General features: G+C 40.1%; 2 protein-coding genes across 2 annotated transcripts in view; one reads left to right on the forward strand and one right to left on the reverse strand.

Moving 5' to 3' along the window:
- Positions 1-8,533, reverse strand: part of basp1 (brain abundant, membrane attached signal protein 1) — a 42,402-nt gene extending 33,869 nt beyond the window's left edge. The window contains exon 1 of the mRNA XM_072441775.1: positions 8,345-8,533. The gene's annotated coding sequence lies outside the window, so the exon portion shown is untranslated. The remainder of the gene's footprint in view (positions 1-8,344) is intronic.
- Positions 8,534-21,343: 12,810 nt separating this feature from the next.
- On the forward strand, positions 21,344-25,702 carry LOC140356640 (uncharacterized). The gene is made up of 3 exons (XM_072441777.1): positions 21,344-23,841; positions 25,193-25,310; positions 25,367-25,702. The coding sequence occupies exons 1-3, from the start codon at positions 21,360-21,362 to the stop codon at positions 25,599-25,601; spliced, it is 2,835 nt and encodes a 944-aa protein (XP_072297878.1). The 5' UTR covers positions 21,344-21,359; the 3' UTR covers positions 25,602-25,702.
- The last annotated feature ends 440 nt before the right edge of the window (positions 25,703-26,142 follow it).

A 26,142-nucleotide genomic window follows, 5' to 3' on the forward strand; every position in this document is an offset into this window, starting at 1 on the left:
AGCACAGATTCCATCACTTACAATGTGGCCAAGCATTTAACAACTATATTGTCTCCGCTTGTGGGGAATTCGGTACATCATGTGGAAAACACGCACAACTTTGTGGATAAAGTGAAACATCTCCAACTGGACCCAGATGACCTCATGGTTTCATATGATGTTGTGTCCCTGTTCACCTGCATCCCGACCTCTGATGCAGTAGCAGCGGTGAGGATCAGACTGCAGGAAGACACCACCCTACAGGAAAGGACCAAACTGACACCTGAACACATATGTAAACTGTTGGACATCTGTCTGAACACCACTTACTTTCAATTCCGGGGACAATTTTACAGACAGATTCATGGCTGTGCCATGAGCTCGCCCGTCTCTCCCATAGTGGCCAACCTGTACATGGAGCACTTTGAGAAGAAGGCACTGTCCTCATTCTCAGGCATAGCCCCAAAACTGTGGCTCCGCTATGTCGATGATACTTTTGTAACAATCAAGAAACAAGAGCTGGAAACCTTCTCTGATCACATCAATGCTGTGGACCCACATATCAGGTTTACAAGAGAAGACGCTAAGGAGAATCGCTTGGCCTTCCTTGATTGTGCCACGATCAGAGGAGAGGACGGGAAACTCCAAATAGAAGTATATAGGAAACCTACACACACGGACCAGTATTTGCTCTTTGGTTCCAACCACCCACTACAGCACAAGCTGGGGGTGATCAGAACCTTACAACACAGAGCTCAAGGTGTGCCCACCAGCTCAGAGGGCAAGAAGAAAGAGGAAAAACATGTCCGAAATGCCCTCTCAGCCTGTGGTTACCCCGCTTGGGCTCTCAACAGAGTGAAGAGAACCAAGAAGCAGGACAAAAGGGAAACTGAACAGAGAAGGAAGGGTGTTTCTATCCCTTATGTGTCTGGCCTGTCGGAAAAACTGCAGAGAATTTTTAGACAACACGAAGTCCCTGTTTATTTTAAACCAGGAAACACTTTAAGACAAAAACTGGTTCACCCAAAGGACAAGTTGCCGACTCAAAAACAGAGCAATGTAGTTTATTCGATCCAATGCAGTGAAGAAAGCTGTAAAGAACGGTACATAGGTGAGACTAAACAGCCTCTACACAAGAGGCTCTATCAGCACAGAAGAAATACAAGTTCAGGACCTCAGAGTGCCGTGCATCTCCATCTTGAAGCCTCTAATCACTCGTTTGAAGACGGTGAGGTGAAGGTTTTAAGCAGGGAGAAAAGATGGTTTGAAAGAGGAGTCAAGGAAGCTATTTTTGTTAAAAAAGAAAGACCTTCTTTAAACAGAAATGGAGGGCTTAGGTTTCATCTTCCTGTTATTTATAATGGGTTACTGAACCCCTGGAAAGGTAAAGGACATTCAGATGCTAATCAGGTACTCAGGGTGGTTGAGCCAGGGTCTCACAAAGACAAAGAGGATTCTAATAGCCCATTAAGATTCTGAATAGGCTAGCTCGGTAGATACAAGGGGGAGTTTCTGTTGAAACAAACAACTCTTTCTACTTCAGGAAGGCTCCTCCCAATGGGCGGGTCTTACCACAGAACAGTATTAATATCGGAGTTCTCGACCTAAATTCTGTTATTGACAATGACTCTTGGATGAGAGTCGAAACGTCTATTTTTTCAAACTGAGTCCAGATGACTACAACTGAAGCTTTTTCTACTATCACATCTAATAGTTTATCCATTCTGCAATAAGAGGAAGTATGTGCTTCTCATGTAAAACATTAAGACTGGACTGGAAAATGGCATCCCACTTTCTAATTTGTAATCCTTCGACAGTCTTGGACAATCCATTTTGAGGACAATATTTCAAATGAAGATACACAACGAGATAGTTTTTTGTAATCGTTGGGTGTAATATTTACTTTCTTCAATAATTGCACAGCCCAACTACAAATCAAAATATCTCCTACAAACAGGATGTTATGGTAGAAGGTCCAGTCGGCCATGTTGGCTCTGCACATATGAGGCTGAGCTCATTCCATGTGCTGTGTGTCTTTGTTAAACAGTAACTACAGCTCCTGGTGAACAGTAGAACACAGAATACTTCACATTCCTTCTTCATGTTTACTCTGTTCGTCAGATATTAACTTAGAGCAGACTCGAATTCCATCTGTAAAAGTACACAGGCCTCAGAACGTGACTCAATAATACGATGCTGAAGGAACCGTGTCATTGTTCTAGGGACTTTTACAACCGTTTTAAACTTCTCCATTCTCCTGACATATTATTCAGAATACATCCAGGTCGTAGAAAATGTTGTAATTTCCCCTAAATGACATTTACTTTTGCTGACATTTTAGTCAACAATATTATGTTAAAATGGACCAATATTGAATGCACTGCTTGCACAAAATTGTATTTCATTTTTTTTTTATTTATCAAACTTTATTAAACCAAGTAAGAAACCGCTGAGATCAGGAATTCTAAAATAATATTGATTTGGAAAATGCTTTTTGGGGTAAAAAATAATAAATATAGAAATAGTTTGACCATATTTCTGTCAAATTTGCAATGATTTACGGCATAATAGTTATGAAATACACTTAAATCATAATTTTCAGTGGATTTTTTTAATTTATTTTTTTTGCATAATAGATTAATTTTGTGCCCTTCCTGTCTTTAGAGTTTTATTTGTGTGAAAACTACAGATAGTCCGTACTTTGACACAAAATGGCTCAGTTAGCATTAGCATCAACAATCACTCTTTTGATGAGCCATTACTCTTAGCATGTTTATTTGTGTCCTGTCACCAAACTTTACAATTAACCATCCACCAACACGCATTAAAAAAACCAACAACTAAGAAATACGTGTCATTTTGGTCTGTGAGTTACATCCTCTGACAGGAAGTAGAAACCTCTCACTTCCTCTTTCCTGTCCAGGTAGCATTTATCAGACCATGTGACTTGACCACAGGACATTTAGCGTCCTTGCGCGGTAATTCTACTCCATACAAGGACCGAGGGAGCTCCCATGCATTCAGGGAAACTGTCTGCGACATTGTAATGCACAGTTTACTCAGCACTAATGCAGTGAAAGAAGAGATTTTGGGACAATAAAGTAGATTTGAATCAAAGTGTCTTGCCAAATGACACAACGGCAAGCGCGAGGTCCAAACTATCAACATTAGAGATAGTGGGCAAGGTATTTTCTGATACAATATTGAAAAAATGTACTGTATGTACTGATCATTATGTAACTGTAATGATCCTATAGTTTTGGGTTAGGGTTAAAGTAAAGTAAAGTAAGCTATCCGAGCAATGTGGCTTGTTAATTGTCTTTGCTATGATGTTAGATTGTTGGTCGATTATTCCCAACCACAGAAGAATGTCCAAAAACACTTTGGTCGAATGGCTGGCCAGGCTGGAGAAGACAAGTATTCAATAGTCAATAGTCCTGCCCACTATTGAGGTTGCTGTGGAAGCAAATTCATTAATTTTACCCAGAAACGTTTGAAAAAGATCATATAAAGAGCAAGGATGCACCTCAGCAGTATCGATATCGGTGAAGAGACTGGAAATGCCAATCTTTTGATACTGATCTGATACTCCAATTAACCGTTTTGTCTTAACTTTTTATCTTCTTAAGTTTATTTTCCAACATTTTTTTGTTGTAAATTTACTGTAATTGGTGTTCAAATTAAAAGTAAATAGTTTTAAGGAAATTGCAGTGTTGTTTTCAGCGCAATAAACACATCAATAACATACAATTCTTAATGATTTACAGATTTGGACTGTTTTTCCGTCTTTCTTCTGGTCTGTGTAATGCCGACGACAACATTAATATAACGATTCGTGGTCAGATCACTCGGGCCGTTTTTAATCAGCTTCTTAGACAGCCGTTTGAACTCGGCCCGATCGTCTGATGCAAAAGGCACAGCGCGTTATTTACTTTTGTCACACATTTGACTCCGTACGCTTCAAAAGGTTAGGTCAGAGTTGTGACCTTTGGAGCCATTGAAGTGTGGCCCAGTTGTATACAGCTGACATTTTACACATTTGGCATCAGCAGCAACAGTGCGTCAACGTGCAGCGCAGAACATGCACCGCACAATGAATCTGACAAATACGGAATCAAAAACATTACAAAAACGGTTGCTTTGTTGTACATTTTACACACTGAAACTGGCTGTGAAATGCAGCGTGTTCATTGTCTCAGGGTAAAGTAAGAATACAGAGATTTACAAGTCTCTCATTTAGTACAAGATTGGACCTGCATAAAACAGGTCTTCAAAACCACAAAATAGAATTAAAAAGCAAATATCACTACAGTTTATATGATAAAATAGCATAACTGGTGAAAAAGAGAATTCAGACAGGTTTTTAATTATGCCTTTTTAACTCGTGTGAACAAAAAAGTGTTTTTTACGATAATGGATTGGACAAATGACAGTAATTCACACTTTTAGCAGCGACAACAATGGTCCAGCGAGACGCGCCAAATGACAGGGGGAAAATCTGATTGGATGAGAGGAAAGAGAATACACTGAAATGGTGTTTGCAGATGTAACACTCAAATATATCCATAATTGCGCGAGAAAAAAGCGGCACATTTTGACACGTCTCTTGGTGTCAGATCGACATAAATAGTGTGTGCTAAGGTACTTAACAGAAGCCATGTGTACATTGTGGTCATTTGCACATATCGCTTGGCAGTAACGGCAGCAGTGAGTCAACCTGCTGCAGAACTCGTCACATGACACCTGAGAGGAAGCTGATTGGTCGAGAGAGGAAAGCGGTTTTGATTGACGAGTCTATAGATGTGCAATAATAACTCTCCTGTCACACAGTGGCTTCCTGTCCATATACTTTTATGGATCGCCATGGTAACACTTCATCGTGCCACACTCAGGGAAAGATGAACCGCACTAGAGGTGGTATATATGAGAAACAATTTTCAGTTGCCATGGCGATGTTGTGGTATGACTCATACAATCTAGTTTCAGAACGATGAAAAACGTGGACTGCTGCCATAGCAATTAGCAATTTAAAACTGATATCCTTTCCTTTAAAAGTCCTTGTGAACAGAAGATGAAAACTATAAATAGTTAAAACGACATTTGTAAATTTGTATCATTCACGTTGTGTTGCGCTTCGGGAAAAGAACTCGGGAGCTCAAAAGCTGCCGTCACTCGCTGTGTGCAGACAAAGAAAAGAATAAACTAATCTTTTAGAGCTTTTTTGACCAAACGTTACAACATTTAGGACAAGACAGATGCAACACTGTTAAATTATATATGTAACAGAAAGAGCTGTAGTTGAAAATAGTAGGCTGAAAAAATAAATATTCCTCTGTATAGAAGGTTATAAACGACACATGTTGGAACTAAGGATGCCACAATATCAAATTTGAGTGTGTTGATTATTGAAATGTTATGATAATTCACAATTATTGACACCATGACACATTATCAGTTGCTTTCATTCCCAGTGTTTCTAATACATAAACATACTTCAAGTTAGGGAGCAACTTTATGATTAAAAAAAAAAAAAAATCTAAAACAAATTTACCTGTAAGTATAGATTGAATTGTTTTGTGATTATATTGTGAATGGAGCATTAATGCCATTTGAAGAAAAAAATAACTCTACATCACATCTACTGCCTGACTCGGATGGTTTTATGATCAGATTATCTTAAAAGGTCATGCATAATGTTTGTTAGGAATTTTATCACAAGCAATGAATGTTATCAAATGTGCGGTTGCATTTCAAAGCTAAAAACATGCCTGTATTTCCACTGAAAAAAGCTGTAACATGTACAATATATTTTTACGATAATTTACTGTAATATGTTTTTATGGTGAAAATATGGCAATCAGATCTGCCAGATTTACTTTTTTTTTTATTACTTTCTTGCTGTAAGACAAATCCACATTAAGCACGGTTAGTTTAGTAAATGAGTAATGGTGTTCTTCACGTTGTACAGCATTTAGAAGAGTGTCATGTTCCTCCAGCAGATCTAGAGTCTATAGAGGCTTTACACCAGTGGGAACCGGCACCTCTGTTTGAGTGTTATCTGAATATAGACGGCTCAGTAAACAGATGAAAGTGGGCCATTTGGTGGGAAATACAAACAGTAGTCCACTTTCCTGACCCTACGAAAACTACACATAATCAGAATAATGGAAATATAGAGAAACTGCTTAATTTATAAATGCATTGTGGCCAGAACTGGGTGAAAGTGTTGATTTTTTTCTCATATTGAGCAATCATGGTTTTCGACAAATAAAAATGGCTTTTAATATTCATTTCCCAGACAGATTTTACATCTTCCTTTTATTGCCCTTTGTTTTATTGAGTCTTTTTATTTCATTAATTATGCAGCCGAGCAGTTGTAGTTCGTCATGGTGGTCTAATTGTAGTAATATATAGTTAGGAGTAAAATACAGTACTGACATTACATACGGGGACTCAATATGCTTTTTCGGGATTGTAAAAGTACGTTGAGTATATGCACATGAACAACACCACAGCATTGCCGAAAAGGTAACGATGGTGATACTAATATAACTCAGAAGTTCTCCCACTAACTCAAAGGTTTGTGGTTCCATCCAAGCCCGGCTCTACAATGATGCAAAAAAGTGCATGGCCTCATTTAATTGTGTTTGTCCCCACATGAGGCAGGTCAAAGGGGTCATATCATGCTAAATCACTTTAATGAGCTTTTAATCTCATTACAGCACTGTTTCCTCATCATTAGTTTACTCCAAATTGAATTGAGATTGATTTCTGCATGTTTGAGTAATGCAGTATTGTCCTGTAACTGAGGCTCGAGTGTTCAAAAAACTGCTGTTTTCACCTATCCCCTATCCCCGCCCACATCCCTGTACCGAGTTGTGATTATTTGTTCTAAAATGTCCCATAGCACCTTTACTAAAGTAAAAACATGTAAATGACAATCTGCTTCTTGTTACGGTGAAAATTATGTCACTATGAAGGGGCGGGGCTTATCAGTTCTGTAGTTTTGAAAAGGAAGTCAATGGACATATTTCTATTATTGAGTCAATTTAGATAATAAATGAATAAATGAACAAAATGTAAAAAAAAACAAAAAACAAACCTATGTCTCCTTTAAATATTGACAATGAATGGAAAAGTCTCTTCTTGAAATTTGAATTGAGACCGAGTCATTTCTAATTATCAACGATCAGCTTTGGTCTTTTTACTCGAAGTCCATAGCAAAGTGTCTGAAAAAGCACGCGCTTTGGATTAGATGTGAATTGTGACTCTTTGTGTTAAATGGCAACAAATAAAAGTCTGTATTGTTTATGTTCAAATCTACTTCCCACATATTGATCGTTTGATGAGCGATGAATATGATATCACCCAGCCATAGTAATACTTGGCTCCACATTCGGGGATAGAACCAGAGAGCAACTCGTCGCTTTATAGCTTTATAGCGGCATAACATTTTCAGCGCACCATTTACAGCCATTTCGTGTTCGGATAGAAAACAAAAAACTGCAAATGAAAAAATAAAAAATCCTGTCCTTCCCAAATCAATGCACAATTCTCCATTTGAAATCTAGTCAGCCATCTTTGCACCAGGAGCCCAACTCCACACACAGCTCCACTTTTTCACATCCACCATTTTTTCTCCTAAAAAACCTGCAGGTGACCACCATGTTAGAAGAACCAGGCTGTCATACATTTTCTGTGCCCAAATATAAAAATATGAATCAAAAGAACCTGTGAGAGGCCTTGAAAAGCCGCTCAGATGTCTCAGGTGAAAAGCAGACCGAGGCAGCAGCAGATATGATACAATAATGAGCGTTTTCCCTGTGATCAATAATGCATGAAGAGGCCGGACACACCCCTTTTTCAGGCGCGCGCACGTGAGAACCGTCTACGAGCGAGCAGCGTGCACGAGCCAAATCTACATTACACCATTTTTTATTTATTTATTTCTATTACTTTCCATCAGCATCTTTGTATTAAACACTGCTTTTATTGGATTCCAGCACATAATCCACGTCAAATATCTAACAATGTAACGGTCAATCATCATTGTTTCTTCTTTTTTTTTGCTGGTAATCTTCAATAATCAATCAAATAAATCTTTTTGTAGAAGGTTTTAACAACACAATTATCAATACGGATGAATGTATAGCAATAAAACGAGCAACATAGTTTTATAACCTTACAGTGAAATCGAACTAACGATCATAAATCATTTGACAGCATGCTTTGTCTCGCTGTGTGCATCCAATAAGACAATAGAAGCGTGCAAAGCAAATACAAAAACCTGCCAAAAAAACACACCAATAAAAAAAAACATTCTCCAGCACATTTGACGCACGTTACGCACACGGACAGGGCTCACCGTCTAGCGTGTGGCTTTACGCTGCTTCCTGCACTTTCCCCCCGGCTTCGTGTGGCTTTCCTCCGCGGTCTGTGGCTCCGCTGATGCTGCGCTGCTGCTGCCGCTGCTGCTGCCGCTTCTGCCGCTGATGCGCGTCCGTGCGTCGCGTTCCGTCTCCCGGACCTGCGCCTGGCTCTGCGCGCGCACCCACACACCGAGGCGCGCGCGCTCCCTGCTCGTGCGCGTTCTGATAGGGTAATAGAGAAAAAACAAAAACAACAAAAAAACCGGGGTGGGAAAAAAATATATGAATGAATAATGTCAAAATCAAAAGTAAGTTGTAGAATTGTGTGGGGTGTTGTGCGTGATTCTTGTGCGTTGAAGAAAATGGTTTTAAAGGAGGAATTGGTTGTTTTACGCGGACGCGCTCGTGTAATGACGTGTTTGCGGCGTGTTGTGTTCATGTGCTTGTATTTTCTCTGTTTGCTTTGTTTTAGGACCGCCACCATGATCGCCACGCGCCTCGTTTCCGCGTGTGGCGTTCTAAAGTTTGTTGCCGGAGCGCGCCCTCTGCTGGTCATTTTAGAGTACGTGAATAATAAAAGTTATTTAAAAAAATCATACAAAAATTATTTCCTCTATTGCTGAAATTATGATTCAGAAAATACAATTTGGGATTTATTTATTTGAGTATGATATTTCAAAAAAGGACATTTTATTTCAAAGAGAAGTCTTTGATGTTATGCAAGACAAAAACCCAAAACTGTTCTTAAAATGTATTAAAGTTGTGACAAAGCACATTCTTGCTTTTTCTAATATTGTCTGATACAGTTACTGACTTCACTCGGCTTACGCCAGTTGGATTTTTGCAGACCAGTTTTTTTGTTCTTTGCCTTTAGATCGAGCCTGGATCCAAATCCTGCCTTATAACCAGATATGTACCTCTGACCCTCACCATCTCATTCATCTGCTCAACATCACCAGAGACCTTCATCACATCATCTATATTAGAAAATAAATTAAAATATTGTTAAATCCTATTTTCTGTGTGTGCGTGTGTGCGTGTGTGTGTGTGTGTGTCATTATGAATCACCACAATTACAACACACTTTTGTCAATTCATGTGTTTCAGCTTCTTTTTACAAAGCAACATTATGAAGACTTTTTTCCCCATTCAAAAGAACCATCCCAATTTTCCATCATTCTGAAACCCATGGAGAAGATTTGCTTCAAGCTAAAATGTATTCTGCTGCAGCTTTTTGTTTTTGCCCACAGAAAATAGGATTTAACAACATTTTAATTTATTTTCTAATATAGATGATGTGATGAAAGTCTCTGGTGATGTTGAGCAGATGAATGAGATGGTGAGGGTCAGAGGTACATATCTGGTTATAAGGCAGGATTTGGATCCAGGCTCGATCTAAAGGCAAAGAACAAAAAAACTGGTCTGCAAAAATCCAACTGGCGTGAAGTCAGTAACTGTGGCAACAAAGGAGTGACTGTGGAGCTGCTCTTCTTCTACTGGACTGATGAGGATTACAGCCAGGTGTGAAGACTGGGCCACACCTCACTATAGGAGGACACGCCCTCCAGGTGAGGGCGAGACACGGGGGAGAAACACAAGAGGCCTGAAGCCGTTTGAACTCACTCAGAGTTTTGGATTAACTTTAGGTTCTCGTGAAGCTGCATATAAACTTTCTTTGTTAACAGCAGCAAAAAAACGATTATTATTATTTAGATTTGTTTTAAACAAACACACACAGGACACTAATTATTTTAAAACAAAATTTCTGCCCAGCCCGAAATCGAATAAAATGGAGCTTGCGAGAACCCCCATCGCAACAGCGCCACCTAGAGCTAAAAAGAAAAAACATTAAACTCTTAATCTTTGGCCTTGGCACATGAGACTTGGGACAGTGATAGAGCTACCTTTGACCTTTCACAAGTAAAACACACCTGGCAGCATCGCTCTATGATAAACAGGAAGTCAGCCATGTTGAATCAAAGTGGCCACGTTTGACTTTTTTTTCCAAAATTGTACTTGTCCTAGGTTTTTTCATGTGCAATCTATGTGCTGTCGTGACACATATTCATGTGCAATTACTGTCGGGATCACATGCAATGGTATTTATTTATTTGTCTATGGGAGTTTTTATTTATTTATAGGAGATCTTCTACTGAAAGTGTTTTTCAGACTTCCTATAAGTGATCTGTTCTTGTGGATCTACCTCTGTATCTTCCTGCGTTGCACCAATGAAATTTCCCCATGTGGGACAATAAAGGAATATCTTATCTTATCTTATCTTATCTTTTTCGTCCGATCGAGCTCAAAACAACACTTTCCGCATCTAGAGACATTGGAACTTAATAAAGATTCAAAGTTGATATTCCTTACGGTCTCCGCGTCGCACGCCTTTAAAAAAGCCTTATTTCCTTGTTTTTTCAGGGACAAGTCACGTCTAATGGAATTGATTTACGGAGCTCATATTTCACTCACTAATGCGTTTTTAGGGTCTGATTGGAAAACAATTAATACCATGTAACAAATTTATTCTATAGCCATTGTGTGAAAAACTCAACATTGTCTGATTTGTTTGAAACTCATGGGTTATATTCTCCTCAAGACGCAATGAAAAAAAGTGCATTGCAGATATTGTGTATTTTTCACTATTGGCCAGCAGGGGCGCAATGAATGCTTCATTTCCTCTTCATCTTTTATTTTGATGGGACATTTCCTCTCGTGCCACGGTCTTAGCATTAGCATTAGCATGACGCGGCGGGTCTCTGTTGCTACAGGGAGGTACAGGGAGGAGGGGCGTGCAGCCGGGTCACCGAGGCAACTATTTGAATTACAAACAACGCTCAGTAACCCACCGTTGACGATTGCGTAGTTTGCGATTCAAATAGTTCAAATAGCGGCAATTCTTCAGATTTGTTGGCCTCCCAGTTTATTTCGGGCTGCTTTTTTCTTGTTTAAACTTTCTAAACTTATAGATGCACAGTCTGGTGTTTGTTACAGAGCTTTCTATTCAACGGTATACGTTTACTGAGCGTAATGACATATTTAAACATGACCTATAGTCTGGGGGCCGGACTGCAAAATTACACCACAATGTTATGCTTTATCTCTCTAAGATCCACAAACAACTCACAATGGCACAATTCAAGCAGAAATCAACATAGGACTTTACTTTCAGAGAAGTCAAAATATCATATATATTAATATATATTAATTATCATATAAATATCATAACAATATTAAATGATTCAAAACAGGACAAAATCATTAAAACCTAGACAACGCAAACAGTGTTTACCAGAAACCTGACTCGATTAGTGCAAAGCAGACCTAAGACAAGACCAGAGTTAAACCAAGACTAAACAAACCATATCTACCAGAAAAACATGGATGAACTATAAAGCAGGACTAGACCGGGTCTAAACCGGGTCTAGACAGTGGCTGGATTCAATTTAATTTCAAATCCATTCAACTTCCTGGTATAATTATTACAACCAGTAATATGCATAAAGTGAGCACTCTCGCTGTCAACAACAACAACAACAACAACAACAACAACAACAACAACACACCATCATGTACATGGCGTCAGTCAGGCTGACACTGACAATAGGGAAAACCATCCTCCACAATACTTAACATTTGAACATGTTGAAAAAGATTTCAAACATATATATTATAGGCCATATGTCCTCTTTTTGACAGGTTGTGAAGTTCTCAAAGAAACACAGATCACCCAAAGCGAGATCTACTCCAGTTACAAAGAGCCAGAAACTAGATGCTGCCACCGCCTTGCTTGATTTAAGCACAAGTCTGGTTGACCGACCATCCTGTGACATGTCTTCCGATCTAATATGTAAACAAGACCTTGATTCCACATCGGGTTGTCAAGAGTTGATAAAAAAGCCCAAAATTATAATTTTATAATGGAAATTGAGGCTATTTGAACACATTACATTTTTGTCAATGAATTTCTCATCAGCTTTCTAATTTTTGTGATATCTGTTCTAAAGGATGCCGGTGCACAGACTGTTTGATGCTGACATGGGCCCACAACAGTGAGCGAAAGGATGCAGAGAGTCAGACTATAGTCGACAAGTATGTGCTGCAATCAAAGTTGGAAATCATGGCATTGAAGATTAAGATGAGGTTATCAGGTGCACCAAGTCCTGTTGTCACACCAGACCAACCTCCTCTGAATCTATATGATTGTTGGTCAGGATGATAGGAAAATGCGGTTCTTCACTGGGCTTTAGCTAGCTGCACTTCTTGGCTCTTTTCAAGTTCCTAGGGCCAGCGGTGTATTGCCTTACTTACAAGGATTGTGTAAAAGTGAGTGACCACCAGGACACCAGTGCTTCCTCAAACAGGAAGACAAAGCCAATCGATAAACTTTTGATCACCTGGTGAGACTGAGGAGAGGTTACTGCTTTCTCCCTCTCAGCCACTTCTTGAATATGTCAGAAACCTCTGTTTGTACCATCTTCACTACTTGGTTGCAATTTCTATTTTGCCACTTCTGTGATATGAAGCATCTCATGTTTCCAAGCCGAGAATCCTTCAAACGATTTGTGCCAAAATCGTTTTCTTCGTTCAAGAATGTTAGGTGTTCGATTGACTGCAGAGAATTATTCGTGGAGATGCCCTGGGATTTCAAGCAACAGGCCAATTTGTACCCAAATTATAAGCACCACCACACGTTCAAATGTCTCATTGCAGTCTCCCCAAATGGAACTGGTATTTTTATCTCAGACCTCTTTGAGGGTGCGATCAGTGATAGAGACATTTTTGAAAAGTGTGAAATCTTGGATCATTTTGAACCAGGTGATCTCATCATAGCTGATAGAGGGTTCACTGTTCAGGACATTCTAAACAAAAGGAATGTATCACTGAATATACCACCATTTCTACAGGGCAGGGAGAAACTCTCTCCTCAAGAAGAACTATTGACTTGTAAGATAGCGAGAGCAAGAATACATGTCGAGAGGTATAATCAGAGACTTAAGAGGTTGATATTGGGAAGAATTCGTCTCTCCATGTCATCCTCAGCTAATCAAGCAGTATTTGTATGTTCTTGCTTAGTTCATTTTCAAGATGAACTGGCCAAATAAGATTCTCTTGTTGAAGCATGAAACAATAACAAATGATAACTTTTTATTGTAATCCAGATAAATATATTTTCTATGTACATCTTGTAAATATTTTCAAACCAGCTGTTGTAAATAAAACATTTGCATTTAAATGGGTAATTTTATTATGAGATAATAATAAAGTTCACTTTGGCAGTAGAAATAAGTCATGTAAAATGAAACAGGAAAAGACAATTGACAAAAGTAATCGAGTTTAAATACTGCACCTAATAAGATTACTTGTTTTTCAAAAATATCACAAAAAGCAGACTAGTACTAGTAGACATAGGATAGACGCAAACAGACGCACTGTACAGGAAGAGCCAGAGTCGGCTCTACCTCCTGAGGAGACTCAGGTCTTTTGGAGTGACAGGGCCACTCCTGAAGACCTTCTACGACTCTGTGGTGGCATCAGCCCTCCTGTACGGTGTGGCCTGCTGGAGCAGCAGCATCACAGAGAGAGAGAGGAGGAGACTGGACAGAGTCATCAAGAAGTCCAGCTCCGTCCTGGGCTGTGCTCTGGACTCGGTGCAGGAGGTGGGGGACAGGAGGGTCCTGGCTAGATTCACATCTATGCTGGACCATGAGTGTCGCCCCCTGCAGGACACTCTGTCCGCTCTGGAGAGCAGCTTCAGTGAGAGACTGATTCACCCTCGCTGTGTGAAGGAAAGGTTCCGTAGGTCTTTCCTTCCTGCTGCTGTCAGACTTTATAACAAACACTGTTAGTCCTGAACGCGTGCAATACTGACTTAACCATGTGCAATACTGTCATATTCATGTGCAATTACTGTCGTACTCACATGCAATAATGTCACATTCATGGGCATATAACTGATGTAAATAGTGTGCTTATTTGACTATTATTATTAGTATTATTTTGTCTTACGCTAGCTGTTTTTATTTTATCTCCTCCATTCCTTATTAAGAAATGAGAGGTTCTGTCCATAGGAGTTTTTTGTTTATAAGAGTTCTTCTATTAAGAGTGTTTTTGAAACTTCCTATAAGTTATCTGTCCTTTTCCTCTGTATCTACCTGCGTTGCAACCATGAAATTTCCCCATGTGTGGACAATAAATATCTTATATCTTATCTTATCTTATAGAAAATGGGAAACAATATTGATGAAGAAATGGAGTTGAAACACAGCATGCAGAATAAGATATGGTCCAAGCTACGGTCCAAATTAAATCTCTGCTGTGATCACACGGCAATATGACAAGTTGTACCTCACAGAACAATGCCATACATACTAATGTCCGTTAAGTATCACAGGTTTTAGTTTCCTTGGAATTTTCATTTCAAAGTACTCAGGAGCAACAACTTTCTGCCCAAAATGACTTTGATGCCTTCACATTATCTGAGCACATAGTTTTATCCTTCTCTATCCTTTCTACTGATGGCTCTCCTTTGGCTGAATAAAGAACAAAGTCACACCAAGGCAAACCAGTGACTGCCAGCTGGAACTGCACTTGGAAGAAGTAGGGATGAGACTTCTTAAGTTTGAGTTCCTTGTTCACTATAGCAAAGCACTGCGATGCTAGTCTCTGTCTGGGGACTTCTCGATTTGGTCCCACAGCTGATAAGGAGAGCACTCCTGGAGAATCTTCAGTACCTTGATTTCGAGCATGCTTCATTGGATATGGTAGGTCAGTTGCAATGCCGTCAGGGCTGCAGGCCAACTCTGGATGCAGGTGATTAGTCCAAAGTCCTGTTTTTGTTGCCGAAAACTCATTTGAATCTTACAATCACTGTATGTCCCCCCCTTCTCTCTCATCCCAATTTCATGTTAAACTGTCCAGTCTAATAAAGCCTATGAGCCAAAAAACCTTAAGAAAACAACAACAACAAAACAGTAATCAGAGAGTAATAAAATGGTATCTCTTTCTACAGGACTTTACAAGGCTTACGGCAAGTTTTCACAATGTTCTAATTTAGACTTTATTTGGTATATTTATTCCTGTTGTACATATAAATTATAGTTTTACATCAATCAAGTAGCTATTTGTGGGGAAAAGTTAAAAAATCGGTGGAAAATTACAGGAAGTGACATCACACGAGGACAGTCAAAGTTTATGCAGAATTTACACAAAGAAACAACTTTTTTGACTCTCTAAACATGAATTCAAGTCACTCACAAAAAGAAAAGAAAAGAAAAGAAAAGTGACATTAGATGAGTTTTGGCCCAGTGTTTGCTGGGTATTTTCCTAGTGTGATGTCATCAATTACAAACAGGAAGTAAAAATACAAACCTAAAACAATTAGTATTCTGGGATGGATTTTTTATACTTTTTAGCAAAATTCAAAATATATTTATCTCAACTGCATTTTAGTTCTATGAGTAGTCCAACCTGTTAGAGGCACTTTAACCTGACAATCAAACACGTCGCTGGCTGGAATAATGTCCTGCCGACGCCTTGTCACGCTCCGCCTACTGCTGACCAGCTCCGCCCACAGTGATGGGGGTGTTAACTGCTTGATTTGTGTTTAGTCCCTGATTGGAGGCATGTCACGATCCCAAGCTCCACCGGGATAAAAGAGACAGAAGCGTAGACGCCCCTCTCTCGGACTTCCGCTATTGGGTCGGGGCCCCGCCAGCCTCGCAAGCCATGCCAACCCACTGCACATTTTTACACTGCACCTCAACACCCATTTCATTACACAGCTTATCCGACTGACTGACTGACTGACTCTCTCTTTGTGGTTTTAATAGCTGTGTTTTATTTGAATTGAACTTTTCTCCTGAGCCTGTGCCCTCAAACATCAGGTCTCAGAGGCGCATTATCATTGCAAATGCAGCCGTCCAATTTTCTGCTATGTTTGATCCTCATTTGTTTATGAATTGTCTTGATGTGGACAGTTTCATTCATTCCTTTAGCAGCCACTGTTTATCCATTTTAGATCAGGTGGCACCTGTAAAATCCACTTTGTCATCACAGAAAAAAGCTTGTCCTTGGATAAATGAAGATATCCTAAATCTAAAGAGACTATGTCGGAAAACTGAGCGTCTGTGGAAAACCTCCAGTCTTGAGGTCCATAGGTTACACCTCAGAGATCTTGTGTCATCTTACAATGAAATGATGGAAAGTTCCAGAGCTGATTTCTTCCGCCAGCTAATAACCTCTAACAAGAAAAAACCCAAAGTGTTGTTTGAAGCTATAAATTCTATTGTTTGTCCTTCAGCTGCAGTGACTCCTGTTTCCTGCAAAGCTGACAGCAATGAACTCCTCAGGTTCTTTATCGATAAGATCAAGATGATCAAAGACCAAATCCCACTCCTTTTGTCTGATAAACCTGTTTCTGTGGAGCCTGTTTTCCAAAACTGGTCTTCTTTTAAGCCTGTCACTCTAGAAGACATCTCAGCTCTGGTGACCAAGATGAAACCCTCCTCTTGTTCATCAGATGCCCTTCCCTGCAGGCTCTTCCTCAAAGTGTTGGATGTTATTGGCCCCTGGGGGACCAAAATGGTAAATCTCTCTCTTTCTACTGGTGTGTTTCCTGGTCCATTTAAACATGCCATAGTAGAGCCATTACTGAAAAAAACAAACTTGGACCCGACAGACCCCAAAAGTTTCAGACCTATTTCAAAGCTCCCGTTCATGTCCAAGATCTGTTTTCCGCAAACATCATTCTACGGAAACCGCATTGCTAAAAGTGTCCAGTGACATTATGATGTCTGCTGATTCTAGAAAATGCACTGTTTTAGTTCTGTTGGATCTATCTGCAGCCTTTGACACTGTCGACCATCATATCCTGTTAAACAGACTGAGGGACCTGATTGGACTATCGGGGTCAGTTCTTCATTGGTTTTCCTCATATTTATCCGGTCGGAGCTTTAGTGTTGCTGCAAACCAAATAATGTCTGATTCAGCTGATCTGTTGTGTGGAGTTCCTCAGGGCTCCGTTTTGGGTCCCGTCCTATTTCTGCTTTATATAATCCCCCTGGGAATGATCATTAAAGAGTTTAGTGATGTGTCCTATCACCTGTTCGCTGACGATATTCAGCTCTATTGCTCTTTTAAACCTTCTGAGATCCAGAAGCTGAACTCCTTGGTCAGTTGTTTTGTGCAAATTAAACAATGGCTGAGTCAAAACTCTCTGCAGCTAAATGCAGACAAAACAGAAACTCTGATTATTGCCCCTGATGATGTCATTCCAGGGATAAACCAGTACTTGGGTGTTTTAGCCCAGACTGCAAAACCAAGTCTTAGAAACTTGGGTGTTGTCTTTGACAAAGACATGTCTTTAGAGCACCACTCCAAGCTGTTGACGAGGAACTGTTTCTTTCAGTTGAGGAAAATCTCTAAGCTCAGGAAAATGGTGTCTCAAAATGACCTGGAACTTACAATTCATGCCTTTGTGTCTTCATGTTTAGACTATTGTAATAGTTTGTTTTCCTGTCTTAACAAGAAGGAACTCTCTCGTCTGCAGCTGGTCCAGAACTCTGCAGCGAGGATCTTGACCCGCACAAATAGAAGGGCCCACATTTCACCCATTCTTAAAGCCATTCACTGGCTGCCGGTCTCCTACCGGATACAGTTTAAAATTCTTCTTTTGACTTTTAGAGCTTTCCCATCGTAAATTATCGATCTGATAAAACTGTACGCTCCCTCTCGCTCACTAAGGTCCTTGGACCAGAAACTGTTGCTGGTTCCTCGCACCCGTTTTCGGACCAGAGGAGACCGATCCTTCCAGGCTGTTGCCCCCAGACTCTGGAACGATCTTCCGCTCTCCCTGCGGTCACAGGACTCAGTTACTGCTTTTAAGGGTTAGCTTAAAACCTTTTTATTTAGTCAAGCCTTTTAAATGCACTTGTTTTAGGGACTGATTTTACTGTATATTGTTGTATATGTATTGTTCACTGTAAGTTTTTTGTGTTTTTATTGTTTTATTCTGTGTTTTGTGAAGCACTTTGTGACTCTGTCTGTGAAAGGTGCTATATAAATAAAATGTACTTACTTACTAAATTTACTTAATGAATTTTTTTCATTTTGCATTACAGTATTCACAATGAAGTGTGAATTTGTTCTTGCAATGAAATATCATGCCATGTAACGATAATAACTATTCTATAACTGTAATTGAATGGTTGAAATAAAAAGTGTTTTATAACTCTCCTTCTCCCTCCTTTACCCTTCAGCTTTTAAAAAAGAATTGTCAAAACTCAACAAATGCTCATTTTAAAGCTGCTGGGCCAGACAGTGTCTCTCCCTTAAGATTTGTTTGCCCATTTGCTTCATTAGACAGGAAAGGACAGTGTGAAGGGTCAGGATTCAAACTCACCACACTGCGGCATACGTGTGGCCATAACCACTCAACCATCGGGCAGCCAACACCAGATCATTTTCACTTAAGATAAGATAAGATAAGATATTCCTTTATTGTCCCACATGGGGAAATTTCATTGGTGCAACGCAGGTAGATACAGAGGTAGATGCAGAAGAACAGATCACTTATAGGAAGTCTGAAAAACACTTTCAGTAGAAGATCTCCTATAAATAAAAACTCCCATAGACAAATAAATAAATAAATACCATTGCATGTGATCCCGACAGTAATTGCACATGAATATGTGTCACGACAGCACATAGATTGCACATGAATTCCAACAGTAATTGCACATATGACAGAATTGCACATCAGTATTAGGTTAGGTCAGTATTGCGACGGGATAACGTGACGATCTCCGGGTAAGACGACTGTTCTCTGCAGTTTCATGAGTTCCTCCTTTGTGGAAACGCGGTACGGCGCAGGCCGGGGGGCGGGGCCGGAGCCGGGGGGCGGGGCCGGAGCCGGGGGGCGGAGCCAAGACACATCGCAACGACACGACGAAAACACTCAATCCAGCCGAAAAAGTCAAAACAAGTTAATTTAAAGCGATTCCAGTGCGTGTCTCGATCGTTGGTGAAGTTCCTCTTTCATATAAACGTGTATATAAACGTGTATATAAACGTGTATATAAACGTGTACATAAACGTGTATATAAACGTGTATATAAACGTGTATATAAACGTGTACATAAACGTGTATATAAACGTGTACCGACGACACGCCGTACTTTAGCGCGGCCGGAGGGCGCGGGGGGGGGGGGGGGGGGGGGGGGGCTGGTGGGCTCGCTCGGAGCTAGCTCACTTCTGCATCTGTCAAAGAAGTGTCTTCCTTCTGTATATTTGGCGTAGTTGGAAAATCAGTTCATAAATGAGGGCAAAGCTTCAGTTCTTACTTCCCCAAAAGATATTTCTACTTAGTGTGTTTAGACCTTGCACTTGCAGAAAAACGCATCTGAGGTGAGTGTGTTTTCAGTTTATCATATTCTCAGATGGACTGGATGAATCTGTGGGTTTCAGATGATGTCATAACATTCTATTGGCCAATAATATTTTATACAAATGGAGGAAATGGAGGCTAAAATTTATATTGTTCAAATGCTCATTTTTGTTGTAATAAAGTGAGTTTAATCTAACTGAATTTCAGTTCAGTGTAATCAACAGAAACTCATATGACATCACCACATTCTGAAAACAACCAACGGGAGATTTACAGTTTGTGAAAGTAATAGGCAAAACGCAAGTCATATCTTATTATTTTCATTGTGTGAATGGCTCCATTACATAAGCCTCAGTAGAAACAAAATTTATTTAATTTGACTCTATCTGTGCAAATTGTCTTATCTGTTTTTTGTATGTGGCTAGAACTTGTAATTAGAGATAACACATTGAAACATGAACCAGGTCGACTAATCTGACCTCTGACAGAGGATTTACCAAATAATTCTGACCTGTGATTTCATATACAACTTCATTTATTCTTATAGCCGGTGATAAAAGCTTTTTCATATGACATTGAACAATCTTATTTATTTTTTTCCCCTTAAAACACATTAATATTTCATGGTAGATTTTTCACATAAAATCTGCATCACTCCTTCACTCTGCATTCAATTCAACTCAATTTATTTTTGTAATGCCCAAAATCACAACAGCGGTTGTCTCGGAGGGCGACAGTGAGATAACCGCTGTTGTGCTGTGCTCATGACTCAGTGCATCACTGCTTTACTCAAGAACAGAACTACGCTGGCCCCACTTCAAAAAAATGTCCAGACAAATAAAGTTCTATCTGTTCTTTTAGCCTCAAAATCTACTTAATTTTAAAAGGCTGTAAAAGAAAAGTTTGCCTTTGGTTCTATAAAGATGGAAATACTGGATCTTTATAGAACCAAAGGGAGGCTATACACTTTGCAGCAGGTGTCTACTTCACAACTTATAGTTATACTATACTTACTTATAGTAAAGATGACATGTTATGCCTTTTCTGGCATTTAGTGATAAACTATCACCAATGTAGCTGAGATATTGTTTATTGAAAACTGTGATTTAATACAACTCTGAGAAGATAAATGAGAAGGGAAAACAATTTCAACATAGTTAAATGCTCTTATAAGTCATTATTGTAGAATAATTTTAAAAGAAGCTATACATTTGCATCAGGTGCATGCTGTGCTTATGACTCTATGAATAGATTCAATTCATGTTTGAAAAGCCTAAATTTCTAACATCAGCGGCCTCACAGGGCTTCACAAAATGCTGGAGTTTACAGAAATTCAATGTTAAACAAACAGGCCTAAATTTAATAAGTGGAAGCAGGCCTTCCAAATCATGAAGTGATTCTCTGCTGCTGGCCTTGCTTCCTCAAGATGACCTTTCAACATAACAAGAAGTTCTTCTTTTGGAAGAGACATGAGCTTGAATTCAGGACAAAACAGAATGACAACAATCATGTCTCCTTTAACTGATGGTTTCTGTTTTATTGTCAAGTCTCTAAATCTAAGTTGCCGGAGTATTCACTTCTTCTTTCTCTGTGTTTTAGGAGTAAAGGGCTCTGCATGAGTAGAGATGATATCAGCGATGGAGTATGTTGTGGTTCATTTGCTTGTCCTGAGTAACCTTGGACGTGGCGTCGGAGGGTTTTCACTCAGAAGCTGTTACCTTTCAGGAGGTTCAGCCATTTGCTCCCTACACAAACTCACAGAGGTTCCCACAGACATCCCTTCCACTGTGAAGACTCTCGACCTGAGCAGAAACAACATTTCAAAGATACAAGGTTCAGATTTTTTACATTTCCAAAATTTGACTACGCTTAAACTAAAGGAGAACTCCATTTCACACATCGGCAAACACACCTTTTCTAAGTTGATTTCCCTCAAACAGCTGGTACTGAGCAGTAATAAGATTGGGAAACTTGAAGATGATGTGTTTGATGGTTTGTCCAAACTCTCAGAGTTACTGCTTGACTCAAATCCCATTCAGACTGTGGAGCCAAACGCCTTCAGAGCCCTGAACAACCTTAAGCTTCTCGAACTGTCCAACAACAGACTTTGTTCCGTCGCACAGGTTCATTTGGCCACGCGGCACATGCCACAACTGAATGAACTGAGGATAAGGAACATTGGGATAACCACATTTAGGTCACAAGATTTGACAAATACCTCAACTGAGATCACGTTGCTGGATGTGTCAGAAAATCCACTTGAACGGTTTGAGGTATCAGATGATGTTTTTCCTAAACTAACCGAACTGTACATTCAGAATCGTACAGTAAAGTCCAACTTGTCCTGGGCCGTGCCGAACCGCAATCTCCTACGTCATGTGACCACTCTAGACGTCAGCGGAGTGCAGCTGGCCTCTGTCGATGAATGGAGAAATTTATATTCAAATTTCAACTCCTCTTTAACTGTTCTGAACTTAGGCAAGATCAGGAATAGTCCCAGTGTCCTCATCAACTTGTCTTGCTCCATGTCTAAACTGTTAAAGCTGCAGATACAGACAAACAGCCTCATCATTGGGCCCAATTTATTCCAAATGTGTCATAAAGTCACCTTTCTCGATCTGCAGGACAACAGCATCAAACGCATCTTCAATGGCTCCTTTGGGGCCCTTCGACGTTTGAAAACCCTCGTCCTCCGCCAGAACAGGCTCCAGAAAGTCCCGTTTGCAATAAGAAACCTAACGTTTCTCCAGACACTTGACCTCTCCTCTAACCACATCAAAACAACTGGGTGTCAGGATTTTACTGGTCTGAAGAATCTCAAAGAGCTGAATCTTCAGCAGAACAAGATTACAGCTCTGAGTAACTGCTCTTTTCTCCATCTGTCCCTGTTAAAAGTTTTGAAACTGCAAAAAAACTCTATTGTGGAGTTGGGCAGTGCTTTCCAAAGCAGTTTAGCAAACCTAAAATCCCTCTTCTTGGATCAGAACAAACTCATGATCATCGCTCCAGGTACATTCAGGGGTTTGCGTTCTCTTACAGACTTGTCTTTGGCTCAAAATCAGATCTGCACTCTGAAAAGGGGCTGTTTCTCGGGTCTGACAAACCTAATGAGTTTACGGCTGCCAAAGAATAACCTCAAAAACACTGCACTGAACCATCTTATTTTTGAAGATTTGCTGAATCTAAGAAGACTTGATTTACAGAACAATGCGTTTAAATTATGGCAGAGCTCTCCTTTACCGGGACCTTCATTTATAAATCTGTCTTGTTTGGAGAGTTTACAGATTTCAGGCCGAAGTGCAGCCGGATATAACATTTTGCCATCAAACTTCCTTCAGGGTCTTTCAAATCTGTCAGTGTTTGCTTGCAATAAACTCGAAATTTCAAACGTTTCTAATAACATTTTTAGCCACACGCCTCGTCTCCGCTCTTTGGACATCAGCTCGAACAACCTGTTTGACTTGTCTCCAGAACTGTTTGCTCCAATTCCTCATCTTAATTCACTCAAAATTGGTGACACAAACCTTGGCTCTTTGGACTTTCTTTTAAACGCCAAGCTGACAAAGCTTACATTTCTCAAAGCACAAAAAAACGTGTTTTCAGTGATCAGTGAGGATATCATCCGCTCTGTGCCAAGTCTTTTAGAGTTAGACCTGAAACAGAACAGTTTTACCTGTAAATGCGAAAACTCCTGGCTCGTGCAGTGGATTCAAAATAACAACCAAACTCAAGTGAGAGACGCACACAGCTTCAAGTGTAACTACCCACCAGAGTGCAAAGGCTCCAAACTGCTGGAGCTCAACGTGCAGTCCTGCCTCGTGGACGTGGGCTTCCTTTCTTTCATTTTCAGCTCTTGTCTCAATGTCCTGATTCTTTTGGTCTCGTTCATCTTCCATTTCAGTCGCTTTCAGCTGACCTACGCCTACTACATCTTCTTGGCTTGGCTTTATGATTCTAAGAACAGGCAGAAGCGAGCGGCAAGTCGCTATGACGCCTTTGTCTCATACAACACCGGAGACGAGGCCTGGGTCTATGAAGAACTGGTGCCTCGCCTGGAGCAGGAGCAGGGCTGGAGACTCTGCCTGCACCACCGAGACTTCCTCCCAGGTACAGCCTCTGAACTGTACTGCGCCTGTCACTGTAGACTTAAACATGCGCCCGAGAGATGGGACTGTAAACGTGTTTAAGCCAATGTCCACTGTGGAGGATGGCTCACTAATCAAGGGGAAAACCTTGATTAGTGGGTCGTAGGTTTCACTTTGAGACAGAGACAAAAAATAAACCTAGACCAGGGGTGGGCAAACTACTGCCCGCTGGCCACATCCGGCTCGCCGGGCCTTTCAATCCGGGCCGCCAAGCTTGTCCAAGTAATAAGTAGTAATAGTAGTAAAAAAAAAAAAGTTTTTTAAATGAATTAAATAATAGATTCAATAGCCTATATTTGACATAAAAGTGATATTTGATTTGATATTTAATTTTGGGGATTTTTTTTTTCCCACACCAATGAGGGGGCCGGCTATCCGCTACTTGCCTGGATTCGAATATGGCCCTCGGAGGAAAATAATTGCCCACCCCCGATCTAGACCCACCGTACTACAGAAGATATACCAAACCTGTTTGATATTTTGTAATCTTGGTCACAGAGTGAGCTCTCCTCTTACTATGTGAAATCAATATGTTAAACATGTGACCGACAGTAAACACAAACATGTGACCGACAGTAAACACAAACATGTGACCGACAGTAAACACAAACATGTGACCGACAGTAAACACAAACATGTGACCGACAGTAAACACAAACATGTGACCGACAGTAAACACAAACATGTGACCGACAGTAAACACAAACATGTGACCGACAGTAAACACAAACATGTGACCGACAGTAAACACAAACATGTGACCGACAGTAAACACAAACATGTTTTGGAATCCTATATCTGGTTAAGATTAGAGCTTTAGGTAATGGATTGTTGGAATTATGTTATTTTTCACACTTGCGCCGAACCCTGGACAAAATGCCAAACTTTTAGGAAGTCAGACAAACTTCGCAAACTTTGGTCAAGTCGCAGCCAGTGTGACCGTGTAACCCATTTGGTTTTGTCTTACGATCAGAATTCCTCACGTCTTGTAGCGTGACATCCATGAATTGTGCTGTGGACGCCAGGATGAATGTGCCCGTCAGAATTATGTTCTAAAACCATTGTCATGTGTTACAGCTGGCCATTTGATTCCAAATTTGAAATCGACCCGTTTCTAGGTTTCTGATCTCATAGAAAATAGAACATAGGTTTGTTTTTTAAAGCAAAAATAGGAAAATGGAAAATTAGTAATGATTTCATTTCACTGTAAATCAAGCTCTTCAAGGCGCAGGGATCACTGTCCTCGCCCTGGCTAGCTCAGCAGCAGGTACACGGACCTGAGTGGCACTTAATGACTCACTTCATCTTCACAGGGAAACCCATCGTGGAGAACATGGCAGATGCTATTTATGGAAGCAGAAAAACCATCTGTGTCATCAGTCAGGGCTATCTGCAGAGCGAGTGGTGCTCCAAAGAGCTGCAGCTGGCCAGGTACTGCCAAGTTCAGTCTGAAAAAGATCTCATTCTGATTCAGGTTTTTCTTGTAGTTTCCGTTTGTTTGATGAGCACGAGGACGTTCTGATCCTGCTGTTCCTGGAGGACATCCCCTCTTCTCACCTGTCTCCATATTACCGCATGAAGAGACTGCTGAGGCGTCGTTCGTACCTGAGCTGGCCTCGCGCTGCAGAAAACCCTCAGCTGTTCTGGAAGAAACTACAGCAAGCTCTGAGGTCCACAAGCAGCGGTGCGGAGGACAGACTGCGCCTCACCATCGCACACTGACACTGCTCAGATCACAGCCCGTTCAAACGCCAATTTCTTTGTACATTTTAAGAGTCGCAGGGTATTTTTTTGGGGCTACACAAATGAAATAAGATATGTGCAAATAAGTGCTAATTATCTTCAATTGAGAATACTTGTACTATCTTATAATATTTGTGGAACGAGCATTTATTTTTTGCTAATTTCAATCGAGAAAATTCTTGTGTTTATCTTTTTTTAACTACATTAACATTTAAGTTGAAAACAGTGAAAAAAACATCCTCAAATTGATATAAATACTACATAATTAAAACTTATCACATTATTGTCTAGTTTAAGATTTGTCATAAAAAGAGAAAATGCTTAGCTTTTTCAGTTCTGTTTCACATTAACAAACAAAGATTGTTTTAAAGCAGAAAATAAAAATAAAACGTCTGACAATACAGTTTCACAAGAGAGCAGCAGGGGAAGCTTTAGCGCCAGAGTGACTTAGTTCTGCTTTAAAGCGTTTTTTTTTTATATCCTCATCACTTAAGCACAACATAGTCATCTTAGTTCTGTG

Source organism: Eucyclogobius newberryi, unplaced genomic scaffold (genome assembly GCF_026437365.1).
Source record: "Eucyclogobius newberryi isolate DKJ021-1_F unplaced genomic scaffold, fEucNew1.0.hap1 SCAF_12, whole genome shotgun sequence".
NCBI classification, from domain to species: domain Eukaryota; kingdom Metazoa; phylum Chordata; class Actinopteri; order Gobiiformes; family Gobiidae; genus Eucyclogobius; species Eucyclogobius newberryi.

Excerpts from the sequence above, each read along its gene's own strand:
- LOC140356640 (XM_072441777.1), top strand. The coding sequence starts at position 21,360 with ATGATATCAGCGATGGAGTATGTTGTGGTTCATTTGCTTGTCCTGAGT. Across the intron at positions 23,842-25,192 it reads CCACCGAGACTTCCTCCCAG|GGAAACCCATCGTGGAGAAC; the intron begins GTACAGCCTCTG and ends TCATCTTCACAG. Across the intron at positions 25,311-25,366 it reads AAAGAGCTGCAGCTGGCCAG|TTTCCGTTTGTTTGATGAGC; the intron begins GTACTGCCAAGT and ends TTTTTCTTGTAG.